The 14,269-nt window shown below is 44.0% G+C and overlaps 1 protein-coding gene across 1 annotated transcript in view; it reads left to right on the plus strand.

Moving 5' to 3' along the window:
- Positions 1–14,269, plus strand: part of DNAH5 (dynein axonemal heavy chain 5) — a 4,110,061-nt gene that overhangs the window by 3,865,284 nt on the left and 230,508 nt on the right. Inside the window, exon 74 of the mRNA XM_069219645.1 lies at positions 10,313–10,516. Coding sequence (XP_069075746.1) covers positions 10,313–10,516 — 204 coding nt within the window. The remainder of the gene's footprint in view (positions 1–10,312; positions 10,517–14,269) is intronic.

A 14,269-nucleotide genomic window follows, 5' to 3' on the forward strand; every position in this document is an offset into this window, starting at 1 on the left:
TTGTCTTCTTTACTGGTGAAGTATCCATCAAAGGTAAATGGGCAACTCTGATGATGGCGTTCACCTCCAGCCTCCTCAGTCACCTTTGCTCTGTGGTGCAGCGCGCTACCATCCTGGAATCATGAGACATCACAGAGCAAGGATGCCAGGCCAAAACAAGACATAACACACCTACCTTTCCCTTTTCATCACAACAAAATAAACAAGTCAGTTTAAAATACAAAAAAAACACAAACAGAAATGATAATAATTTTAAAAACTCAATTATACTGATCAAAACAAGGAAGTGCTGTCAAAAGACATATGGAGATGTAACATAACATATTGAAATTAAACACAAATAAGTATTCACTTTAGAATGCAATCTTCAAATCTGTCAGGACATTTTTTCTCTCTCTTCCTGTCACGTCGACTGACACTATGATTACAAATCTCTTTATCCCTAGGAACTTTACTGTTACTATGACAACAGTCACTATGATTGGATCTGGAAACTTGACAAACTGATTTGAGAGTATCACTATTAGCAATGACTTTGACCACACATACAGAATTCCACCACCGTCCACTCTTTAACTTGATGGTTCTCCCATCGTCGATCACTTCGGGGTGAAGGCTAAATCGCTACTTGCCCTTCATCACGTTTGACTCTGGTAATTTTACACATACAGAAACACACTTCTTGAAGCTCACATGCTTGGTTCTCTCTAAAATGCCATATCTACTCTTACTCTTCTCATGAAATGCCTCACTGTTTTAGTGCGCAACACCCATCATCTATTCTTGAACCAAATCCCCAGAATAGATGGCTCTGAATTTATTCAACCAGGCGGATCTTAGGAAATCACATGACATTCTTCCCCTCAAGGCTTTGAAAGGAGAGATCTCTGTGACTAGATGGAATGTGTTTCAGTACAATCATAACATTGCTCACACAGCATGATTCATGTTGTCGTTCCCAACCGGTGCTCCTCAGGCAGACTCAGTGATCATTCTTTTAACATGTTCTACCTGGTCATTAGCTTGGGGATGATACAAACTACACCTCTTGCGCTTGACCCCAGCAGCATCTAAAAATGTCCTCATCTCCTTAGAAGTAAACTGTACTTCAGTATCAGAAACTAATTCTGATGGAAATCCTGGAAATCCTTCTCTTGCAAAAGCATCAGTGAGAAACGTTATCACAGATTTGGTGTTGGACTCTCACAAATTTGACCTCCAGACATTTAGGCAAACTGTCAGTCATCACAATGGCAACCGTTGTTCTGCCAGCTACACATGGAAAGGGCCAAGAAAATCAATGTACAATTTTTCCTAGCCAGTTTTGGAAATTTTACTTCCTCCTGTAGGAGGTGCGACACACTGAAGACCCATGTTGTTCTGCACACATTCCACACTTGCAAGCCAGTTTTCAACATCCATGTTCATTCCTGACCAACAATAGGTTACCCTCAATCTTTATTCATTAAGTGTCTTTCTCAAATGACCACGATGGCTAAATTCCAACAAAGTTTTACTGATACTATAAAGCCAAACAAACTTGTCACCACAAAAAAGAATACCATCTTCTAGACTCAGTTCGCTCTGAACTTTAAGGTTGTAGTTCCATGGGAAGATTGCTTTCCTTGGGCCACCGTTTGGAGGAAATCCCTATAACTTTTTTCAAAACGACATCCATGCTGGGTGCACCCTTCTAACCTTATTCACTCAGTTTTCTCATCACCTTGTTCCAAAAGACTTGTGCCACATAATAATCAACATCTTGATGCCAGTCATCTTCCACTTTCTCTACTTCAGAATACAGTTGTGGAAGACGTGAAAGAAAATCAGCTTTTCTGTTTTTACCCCCTTTAATGTGTTCAACCTTAAAATGATGTTCTAACAGTTTCACTCTCAATCTAATTAGTCTGGCAGTGGCTTTTGATGAATATACATTGGTACTTCCAAAATGGGTACTAATGGCATGTGATCTCTACCTAAACAAATGTGGTTTCCCAAACATAAGTTTTAAACTGTTCAAACCTCCTAAGTACAGGCAAGCATCTCTTGCTCAACAGCAGAATAAGATCTCTCATGACCCTTTAGAGTACGTGAGATAAACACTATGATGCGTTATGAGCTGTTATTCCTTTGGAACAAAGCTGTCCCAATCCCACAGAACTAACATCAACTGTAACATACGCGGTCTTTCCCGGCAAGAACAGACTTGAAAGTGGTGTAACCACTAAGTTTGCTTTAAGTTTGTTGAAAGCCTGATCCTGTTCTGCACCCCCACACAAATCTCACATTCTTTTTAAGTAGTGAATGAAGTGGTTCTGCCTTGGTAGCAAAATTCTCAATAAGTTTGGCATAATATTTGCACTTGCCTAAATACACTTGAACCTGCTCATGATCAACTGGCTCCTCTTCTATAGCTTTAAGCAACTGAGGATATCTCTCCCAAAGACTAGAATGTCATCCTGAAACACTAACACCCCTGAAATGACCATAGTACATCACTCATTACCCTATGAAACACAGCAGCAGCCGAAGCAAGGTCAAAAGGCATTGTACAATATTGAACCATCCCAAAGGGAGTCACAAAAGCTGTGTGATGCCTGGATTCTTTGGCTAACATCACTTGATGATAAGCTGAATGCATGTCAAGTTTGGAGAAGAAATTTGCTCCAGCTAAAATAACAATCATTTCATCAATCATGGGCAAAGGATAACCATTTACCTAAATGTCTTTGTTGAGACTTCTCAAGTCCACACACATTCTTAATTCATTGTTTGTCTTTCGTGCAACCACTATTGGTGACAACCAAAAAGAAGTCTCTGTGACTTCAATGACACAATCAGAACACAACTGTTGGATGAGTTTCTCCAACTCTTCTCTGACTAACATGGATACACTTCTAGGTTTATGTTTTACTGGTATACACCTTTCCTTAAGCTTGATGGTGTGTTTGAAATTCTTTAGTTTCTCTTTGAAAACTTTAGCATTCCATTCCAGAACAACTGGCAATGTGAATAGGTTTACTGAATACACCTAGTCTCAAGTTTATTCCTAAATATCCTCCCTAACACCACTCAAGGATGTCAGGACCAGAATGTGAAACATAACCTTTTAACAAACTTCTCATCCTTTGAACTTCACTGTAGTGCTAAAATACCCATACAGATCAATTTTTGACCCATCATAACCTTGGGGAGTAACATCTTGCAAGTTTAATTTTTCATTCAGAAAATTCTCGTCAAAAGTACTCTTGGAAATTATGGTTATTTTCAACCCTAAATCAGTCAACAAAGGTATCCACATTTGTCCAACCAAAAATGGGATCTTTCAACTTTGGAAAATTGTCTTTATTAAGTTGCACTCACAAGACCAAATTATCCATGTTAGTGGTTAGATCATTTTCATTACTAGTCTGCTCGGATACTGTGTTAATGCTAGTAGATTTGTTGTTCATCTTGCAAACTCTGGCAAATTGACCAGTGATGCCTCAATTAGCACCCTGTTTACCTACTGCAGGACAATGTTTGAAAGATGCAATTCGAACTTTGGATCCAGAACGAAAGACCCAGCTGTAGTTTGCTTATTCTGTGACGGATAATATTTGTTTGGCTTATTCCCACTCTCCACACACATTTTATTTTCATTTTCTTTGTTTAAAAGTTCACAGAGTCCCTGGAGTCTTGTATGCTGTAAGCAGTTTCCATTGCTTCTTCAAGTGAAGGATTTTTGTAAGTGTGTAATGTCTCCTGTATTTTTTTCACTAAAGCATTTTTGAGTAGTTTGTCTCTGATGAGCTGGTATGTGAAAGAATGGAACTCACATCTGGATACTAAAACCCTCAAAGAAGCCACACGTCAGTGGTAGATTGTTCCCTTTGAAATATATTATGCCGCCTGACAACCAAATTTGGTGGCTTAGCAGAATGTTTTACTTACTTTTTTACTGCTTCCTCATATCCATGAAGCTGTTCATCCCCTTCCTCAAACACCCCATTAGACAAATGTTCAGAAATCTCTTTCCTGTCCTTCCATGCCTAGGGAATGTTCGAGTAGCCATCTTTTCCTGTTGAGTTTGAATTTAAAGCGTTCTATAGTACAGAGGTAGGTATTAAACATTCTAACCAATCTTTCCATGGAATCGCTGGTTCACCAGGCGACTGTAGAATACTTGGTGGTGGATTAATGGCTTGCATTGTGGAGAAAGAATGAGTGTTGAAGAATAAAATGAAACTTTTCAAAATAGAATATTAAAAGCAGCAGAATATTGTAAATCAAAATTCTAGAGCAATTCAAGAAAATATACAAATGTTCAGTATGTAATCAGTTCTCATTGAAGAAAAGGTAAAACATAAGGAGAAACTGACAATTGGTGCAAACTGCAGTAGCTGTGCCTGGATACAAGTCAGGTAATGCAAAGCAGAATATCCAGTGCTTTTCGGGAGAAGATGGCCACCAATATTGTTTCTGGCATGCGTGCGCATAGACTGTCAGGCACAGTAAAACTGAGCAGAGAATAGGACAAAATGGCAGCCAAATTTAGGCTCCTTGTAAACGTGTGTGCAAATCGGGTAAGTCAGGAAATGTGAATCCGATCGGCAAAGGGATGTCACTCCCAGGAAAAAGCCACAGTAGTTTAGCTTAAATGGCAACAGGGAGTTTCCGGACACTCCAGCATTAAGCTCCGCCTCACCTTGCGTCAGCTCGCCTCATTGCTTAACACCCCAACTGCTGGCCCTGACTCAGTACCCCACGTGGGGGTTGGAAGAAATCCCATCCGCTGAAGCAGGGTTTGATTTAACAGCTTGTCACAAGTGTTATAATAAAGACAGGATGTGAACAGGGCGAGTCCTTGTCTTCTTTATTGGCAAAGTATGCATCAGAGTAAATGGTCAACTCCAATGATGGTGTTCACCTTCAGCCTCCTCAGTCACTGTTGCTCTGTGGCCCCGTGCACTATATCCTGAATCCTGGGACATCACAGAGCAAGGCTCTAAGACAAGACATAACAGAACCCCTCTTAGTCACAATACATTCACAGCAACAGTCCTACTTTAGGTTCAGGTCAATGATGGTACAGTAGGTAAAAATGGAAAAGGAGGAGAACCCTTTCAAGGTGCATCTGCTGGCAAAAGGCAGGTTTGAACAGCAAACAAAGCCATATGAGGTAGATAACATAGACGCACAGAAAGGAAGGAAAAAAACATTGTCAAAAATGGCCCAGAAAGGACATTTTTGTCACTGATGCAAAACCGTGGATAGCAACCACATCACTGGACTAAGAGTTTACACTTGGAAATCCACCCAAGTGATAGAGGCAATCAGACCCCAATTATGAGCTAAGATCCACAGACAAGCAGCGTCCCCAAAGAACACTTTGCACACACACACACACACATGCCACACCATCTGTCAGTAAATGAGTGAACCATGATTCATACCGAAACATGCCAGTTAATTTAAAAGCATGGTACACTCAGCCATCAATTCCAAGGCACGTTAATGCACTGTCAGCCAGGGGTTGATTTTCAGTTTAATATAGAGTGCACTATGGAGGGAGGGGCAGTTGTCATATGTATAAAAGCCAGTGTTCCCGTGACATTACCATAGTTTGCAGTTGGTGAAAGGGAACCAGTAACAAAATCATTCAATATTACTTGAAAGACAATGACTTGAGATGTAGATGCAGTGTTCATGCTCAACCCTCACCAGCAAGTCAATCAATCAATTAGTCAACTTGTAGAGCGCTGCTTAATACCCATGAGGGTATCCAGGTGCTAGTCCAGGGTCTCAGTCAAAGAGCCAGGTTTTCAGCGTCCTGCAGAACTCATGTAGAGTTAGGGAGGGCCTGTGATGCAAGCAGAGGCAGTTCTAGCCTTTGGCTGCAAGGTAGGAGAATGAGCATGCTTCTGCTCTGCTGTATTGGATTCTGGTGGTGTCTGGAGGATTTGTGGAATCTCAGGCAGTGATTGATGTAGGTGGGGTCTGGAGTCGTGCAGGGCCTATAACTGTGAAGCTGCGGGTTCAAGCGGCGTCCCACTCGCAGGCCGCTGTTGGAATGACGGTCCGTGTTTCGGGTGGCTGGTCCTGCCACGCTCCGTTTTTTTGGGCTGCAACCTGTTTTCTCAGCCGCGCCGTGGCCCATGGGTTGTCTCTTGGGCTCTGGGCTGGGCTGCGCCACGTTCACTGGTGGCCCTAGTAAGTTTTTTCTCTTACCTGCTATGCTGGAATCCTTTTACTTCTTCTTTTTTCTTTCTTCTTTTTTTGGCCATGACGGAAGATCCAGGTGCAGTTCCATTCAGGAGTATCTTGTTCCACTGTACTTCGCTCCGATGAAAGTTGGCCAGAGAACCAAGCACCCACAGAAGAAGAACCCATGCAAATAGATGTAGTTTGTGGACCCTTATCTGAAACAAAATGAGAAAATGTGCTGACTCTTCGAGGGGATCATTTCCTGCCACAGCTGCTCCCACTCGCTACACCAACGAGCGCTATAAACTGCTAGGAAACACACGTAGCGTGGGACGTGCTAAATCTTTGAGGGGGACTACATATCTCAGACGGCTCTTTGGCCCCAAGAGGCGGCCATTTTCTGCCACAGTTGCTCCCACTCGCCATACCAACGAGCGCTATAAAATGCTAGGTAGCACATTGCAGCGCAGGGCGCGCTAATTCTTTTAGGGGGACTACATATCCCAAACTGCTCTTTGGCCCCAGGAGGTGGGCATTTTCTGCCACGGCTGCTCCCACTCGCCACACCAACGAGCGCTATAAAGAGCTACGGAGCACATCGCAGCACGGGACGCAGTAACTCTTTGAGGGGGACTACATATCCCAGACTACTCTTTGGCCCCAGGAGGTGGGCATTTTCTGGCACAGCTGCTCCCACTCCCCACACCAATGAGCACTAAAAAGTACTAGGGAGCACACCGCAGTGCGGGACATGCTAACTCTTCGAGGGGGGCTACATATCCCAGACTGCTCTTAGGCTCCAGGAGGCAGTCATTTTCTGCCACAGCTGCTCCCACTCGCCACCACACCCACAAGCGCTATAAAGAGCCGGGGAGCACACCGCAGCATGGGATGCACGCAGGACGTGCCCGGGCCAAGGGTGGACCCATTCATGCCTGTCGGAACCTGAAGGAGGCCGGGCTGGCCCACCCCCTATCATTTACCATCAAGTAGGCCTCGCTGGTGTTTTTTTTTCCTTTTATTGTTGTTTCCTCTTGCATGTGAAGAAATGTTAACCTCTTACCCGGATAGCATTTCCAATGATACCATGTGCGAGCGCTCCATAGTTAGGAAGGGGGCGTGCCACAAGAAAATACCAGATATGTTTAACAAATATGAACAACAGGTTAGAGCTACCACAGGGCAGGGTGAGGGCAGGAATCTCATCACCCACGTTCCCTAATTACCAGTGAATGAGCCATCACTTGATGTTAGTAACACTCGTCAATGTACCAACCGCTTCCGCCCCCTAATCAATATTTCAAATCCGCACGACAATCCTGACTTAAGTATCATGGTAGGTGTGAAAGTATACGCAGACGTGAACTCAGCTCGGTCCAATGCTCAGTACATCTCATGTATACAAGACCTAAAGAGTGAGGTGTCAGAGCTTATATCTATGGATATTCTTTAATCTCAATCGTCAAGCAGTTAATTCCTTTAGATGCCACGACCATCATGAATCGTATTTGTAGTCCAATGTCTAATCCCTCAGATGCCCTGGTGAAGTTGCCCAAATTTCGTGTAACTAGTTGTAATAATAGTCATATTTGTGTGTCCTGCCCTGCTGTCGCTGGCTCAGCACCTTGTGCTGACCAACCTTCACCAGGTGTCAAGACCAGGAACTCTTATCAACCTTCCCCACATAACAGCTTAGGCGTAGGCAAGGTACCAAGGGTCTGTTGTCAAGTCTCTAAATCTAAATCTTTGAATTCCAAACTGCACTGTACAGCCTGTTACTGGCCGTCCCAAATTGTTAACGTCCCTAAACTACACCCACTGGCCCAAAGGGAACTGGAAAATTCTGTCAGAAACAAGGCGATCCACTGGATTCGCCATGTGAGGTTGGTATTCTGTAATACGTGAGGATATAATTGATGCAGTCAGAAGACTCAGTCCAGACACACGCTATGATACGATAAAGTTGACATTTAGATACTGGAGCATAGTGGATAATTTGGTGGCCCTAGATGCAAGGACAAGGGCTCCTGGGCAATCTTGTATTCAGTTCAAATAACCTAGGCTCCCTGCATACCGTGGGGCACGGCCAACCCATTATTTAGCAGATAACCTATCTGTTCTCGGTGAGAAAGATTGACTTGAAGTACCACCCAAAACCCTTGTTGAATTACTCTCCGACTCATACGAAACAACTGTCTCTGGTCTGGTTGCATCTTATAACGTTGAAGCCACAAGCACTCATGCTCCTCTTCTTGACAGACTCCATCAGTCTACTCAGGACCTATTGCTCAACTGTGATAACATTGCACTCTCATTCGCCTATGGACCATACGTATCAATCCAGGATCAGGCAGCTAAGTGTGAGAACACTACATCTATGGTACAGTCAGCTCCCCTAAATAGATTCCACCAGTCAACCCAGGACCTACTGGGCAATCGTGATCGTGCTGCTCCTCCCCTCCACCAATTCCACCTACCAAATCAAAGTCTGGTAGCTAATCCTGCGAATATCACATCTGTGGACAGGACAGTTCCCCAAAGCACTGGGGTGCGATATGTTTCTTGGAATGTGGCAGGTTTGAGATCTCTCCTCCCCCTTCCATCTTTTACCTTTTATATTGTGGAACATGACCTATGTCTTCTCCAGGACTCATGGTCGATTGATCCACTTTTTCGGATTGGTTACTTAAATTTTTATATTCCTGCTCTTCCCAGTACCAGGGGTAGGCCTTCTGGTAGCTTAACTATTTGGGCCAGAACATCATTAAATTGTCGCATATCACAGCTATCCGTCGACTCCCCTGACTTATTAGGTCTCCGTTTGGGACAAACGCAGTTGTGATAATTTTTAACATCTACACTAGAGGTGTCAGGTGGGGCCGGGCTTTTGAAACCCTTTGTGTCCTGGAGACATTTCTGTGTAATTGTCTCCGGCATTATAAAATCATTGTGGCAGGTGATTTCAGTGTCACGTTTGAACCTCATGACTGGGGTGATCTTGGGTTTACTCATGAGGAGGATCGGGCATGGTCTAATCTCACCTTGGACATTCCGCCCATCAAAAGGTGGTCGCAAGTTGCTGTTAAGGCAGAGTCTTGACTATTGAATTTGGGCTCAAGGCACTCAATGGCAGGACTAAATCTGATACAAAGGGTTGCCATACTGATAACAAGGTCAACCACACTAGCAGAATTGACTATTGCCTATTCGATATAAGATTGTGGCCCCTAGTCATCGATATGATGGTTATTGAGAGATCTGAGAGCGACCATAACCCACTCTCAGGTCATATGTTTGCTCTGTGCAATCACATGTTTATGATAAATACCCCAGCAACAGCATCCATGAGAATTGGTTTGGCTAATGCCAAGGGTCGCCTGCAGTGGACTAACGTTCTGGCTCGACCAGATATTATTAATTCTGCTAATGATGTTTTGAAGACCTCATTGATGTGTTTAGAGGCAGATCCTGCAATCTCCAACAAGCAAATAAGTTTAACTCGCACCTCATGCTCTGAGGGCATTGGAGACCATTTCTCAGTAGATATAGGTCCTGATTACGACTTTGGTGGAGGGGTCCACCCACCGTATTACGAGTTCCATAGCATATAATGGACTTGTAATTCGGCAGGCGGGATATCTGTCCCATTTGGGACGGAATAATCCCCTCCGCCTAAGTCGTAATCAGGCCCATAGTCCCTGGCAGCAAGAGGTCTAAGGTTAGACCTTATTGAACCAGCAAAGAATGTTTGGTATTAAACAAGCATTTAATCCAAGCTGTTACCTTGTAAACTAGTACCAATTGGCCTTCCACTCCGGCTCACACCAAGCTCCCAGGTGTTCTAGGTTTCATTAAATGTAAACACACATATTCGGACCATCTTTGCACTCTGATCTGTGGAAACATTGATCATTATATTCAGCAGGAAAATGCAGTGGGAACGTGTGCTGGGAGCAAATTGAGGCCTAATCATCTACTTGACTTTGTCATTTTTTTTGTTTCTTGCAATTTATGTGTGTTTGGTTATCCTTAAAATGTGGATGTTTTTTTTGTTTATTAAATGTTATTTTAACTTTTCAAACGGTGTGGGTAATGTTTATTTTTATTTATAATTTGTAATTTTCAGGGTGTTTCCTGGAATACTGTGCGCTATATGATTGGTGAGATCCAGTACGGAGGTCGAGTCACTGATGACTATGATAAAACTCTTCTGAACACGTTTGCAAAAGTTTGGTTTAGCGAAAACATGTTCGGCCAAGAATTTTGCTTTTACAAAGGATACAACATTCCCAAATGTACCACAGTGGACCAGTATCTTCAGTACATTCAGGTTGGTTACCTAGGTTTGTTGTATATTCTCCAGTTTCTTCTTTTTCGCCTGTGTATGTTTCATGATTACATTGAATAACATTGTTTTTTTCCAAAACGTGTGTCAGGGAAGTGACAACTGCAAATGTTGATATCACACCTAAGGTTGGAACACTTGAGTGTTCACTAATATTTGAATTTTCGTTTCCACCCTAAGGTATCAAGCACCCATATATCAAACAAGCGTTGGCATAGCCAATAGGTCTTGACTTTGGGACCTTATAAGTATTTAGCTAGGCAGCATATTAAACCTTTATCAGAAACCAACTGTATTTGGGACCTCATAAGTATTTAACCATGCAGCACATTAAACCTTTATCAGAAATAAATTGTGTTTGTGCATTCCATCATACACTTGGCATTAGACTGTAATGATCAGAAAACCCCCTAGAGGGTATCATAATAAAACTAGCTTTTGGAAGAAACATGGTCATGCAACCATATAGTCAGCCCCTAGAGGGCATAACCACACGAAAGGAAAAGAGGTGAGAGCTTTGCAGTGTAACCATATATTCAGCCCCTAAAAAACATAGCGCATTACACATTTTCAGCCATAGCTAGTCTGCTAGAATAGTATTACTAACAAGGCCCTTATAACACAAACTACTCCCAGCTGTGAAGCAAAAGCTCCAGCCATGAGTGTTTGAAAAGACATTGAATGGTGGGAGAAGTTATGATTTTGGGGTCCCCCAACCTAGTGTGCGGACCCACAAGATGAGTTGGACAGAAAGAACACACTGTCCTGAATGTTTTGGTGGCGGTTCCATTGTCCTAGGACTACCACATGCTGAGATATGGGCAAACGTGTGAGAAAATTAATTCTCTGCAAAGCATTATGGGGCTAGTTTCCCCGAATGCAGTGAATATTGTAGTTTGGGCACTCCCACTTTGCCAGGAGAGCCCCATTGAGGGTTTCTCTTGTGTTTTTGCTATTTGAAAGGTGCAAATTTGTATATTTTTCAACTGCTAAACTTGGGAAGAATTTAGGAATAGGGCTGCAGATTTCACCAGTGCTCATGAAAAGCGCTCCAATCTTGCAGTCAAGTTTGCCCTGTATAAATATATAAAAAAGAATCCCCCTCCAGCTTGCAGCCTTTATCGGGTACAGACACACAAAGAAACAGTGAGATGCCAGAGGAAGAAACAATATACCACCATGAGTGCGAAGCAGAGAGGCAAAAGAAGAAAGTAGTGCACTGACACTAAGGTATATAGCCGATAATGCAATAATCCATGTAACAGAGTCAGTCTCCAAGGCAGTAGCAAAACAGCCTTAAGGTGGGACAAACCTAGAGCATTTACCCAACAAACCAAAGGAATTTTGAATGTCAGGCCAAGGAACAAATGAAAGTGATGTACATGTGATGGGTGTGGTGAAAGCACACAAAAGTAGATTGCAGCATGTTGAGAGACAGCTCATGCGTGCTGCCTAGGCTTGATCTAAAAAGGTAGTGAAGTTTGGATGGGAATGGTCAAAGAAACAATCCATATGTTTAGGAGCAAGGAAGTAGAGGAATTTATTTTGTGACTTCAACAAAATCCACATAGATGAGAACAGACAAAAGGGAACTGTGCCTTTTCACATTTACTGTACACTTTCCATTGTGGAATGTGTTCTTTGTTAACAGACATAGGGGGTCATTATGACCCTGGCGGAAGGCGGAGAAGCGGCGGTAAGACTGCCAACAGGCTGCCGCTTTTTTTTTTTTTGTATTATGGTAGCCGCCATGGTCATCCGCCGGTTCTCCGTTCCGCCCGCTAAGGCGGAGACCACCGCCGGGCTGGAGACCTGGGTCTCCAGCCCGGCGGCCGCCACTATACCGCCGGCGGTATTTTGACCCAGCTTACCGCCGTGGATTTCCTGCGGTTTGAACCGCCATGAAATCCATGGCGGTAAGCACTGTCAGTGCCAAGGAATTCCTTCCCTGGCACATAGGGGTCTCCCCCACCTCGACTCCCTCCCCTACACCCCACACCACCCCTGCCACCCCCCAAAGGTGGCAGGGCCCCCCACCCTGACCCCCAACATCACATCACCCATACCCACACGACACGCACGCAGGCACCACCTACACACTTACACGCACACACGCCGACATACATGCCTACATCCACACACACAGTCACACGCACACCCACATACAAACATACACGCACACATCCATACAGATATACCCACAGACATACATGCACTCATTCCCAAAACACACAACACCCCCGCAAGCATACACGCACTCACACACCCCCTCTACATACACAGATGCACACCCCCATGCACCCACACAACACCCCACCCCCCTCCCCTAATGGACGATCGACTTACCTGTTCCGTCGATCCTCCGGGAGGGGACAGGAGCCATGGGGGCAGCTCCGCCGACACCACACCGCCAACAGAACACCGCCACAGCGAATCACAGGACATGATTCGCTGGGCGGTGGTGCAACCTCCACTCCTCTGCCGCCTGCCAGTATGGCTGTTGGCGGCTCTCCGTCCGTAAAAGGACAGAGAGCTTCCAACGGTCATAATAGGCCTAGCGGCAAACCACCACCACTGGCGGTCTTCCACACTGCGGTCCCTCAGCGGTCTTGGAAAAAGACCGCTGAGGTTGTAATGACCACCATACTTCTTACAGATTACAATAGCCATAGTTTCCCAGCCATTGACCTGGAAGTTTTCTTAATCTTCCAAAATGACAAATGCTAATTTCAAGCCAACAAGTCTGTGGTACTCAACAATTATTGTAAAAAGACCCAGGGCTTTGCTCTGTGACGTGCTGCATGTTAAATTACACTACTTCACTTAAAAATAAGCCTTTTTAAGCATGTACCAGAAACTGTTTTGAATTATGTCTACATCTGTATTTAACTATAATACATGGGGGCTTGCTTTCAAAACCTCTTTCAGAGGGCATGGGGCATGCAGGGGTTACTGGACCCAACCATGGTGATTGAGGCCTTTTAGTCCTGATGTCCCAGGGCCAAACTTACTATGGAGTAGGTATCCCTTCTGCACTTGACTTTCAATGGTAGCTGTGGACGAGCAATCAAAGGTTCACTGTTGGGGGAAGAGGTGAGGATACATGTTGGTGAACACGACTCATAGATCAAAGTGCACTGAGCGATGTCAGTATATCAGTGTCCGGTCAAATACTTGTTTTCATATTAAAAAGAAGTATTTTATTTGTAACTCTCTGCATTCAAAGCGATAATGACATTCATAGGAAATAACACAATCCCCTTCAGTTTGGGGCTCTAGTGAGTGTCTGGTAAATCCCTGACCCACCCTCTTCCTTGCGGTGTCATGGGGGTTAATTCCCCATTCACTGGTGGCTGCTTCCAGGGAATGCTCATCTGTAGGCCTTGGTGAAGAGTCTCCCTTTGACTCCATAGAATAGTCAGAGATATCTGTGGTTGCACAGCACCTTCACAAATGAGTGCCCAAAGGCCCAACAGGCCCGATTCAAGCCTTATCCGCGGTAGGAGGCTTGCTCAGTTTATGGTGTATACCTATGATGTGGCACCCTATACTGAATCCAGGCAACCCTTAGTGATCGTGTTTAGGTGCAAAAGCTCTCTAGGGGCAGCTGTGGTGAGCAGCTAAATCTTATCCAAGAGGTAGGTAAAGCACTTGCAGTACCACAATAGTCAGTCAGTAACTGTTACACAAGGAAGAACCACACCAGGTGTTGCAAAAATAAAGCACTCTTTATTACAA

The sequence above is a fragment of the Pleurodeles waltl genome, chromosome 2_2 (genome assembly GCF_031143425.1).
Source record: "Pleurodeles waltl isolate 20211129_DDA chromosome 2_2, aPleWal1.hap1.20221129, whole genome shotgun sequence".
NCBI classification, from domain to species: Eukaryota; Metazoa; Chordata; class Amphibia; order Caudata; family Salamandridae; genus Pleurodeles; species Pleurodeles waltl.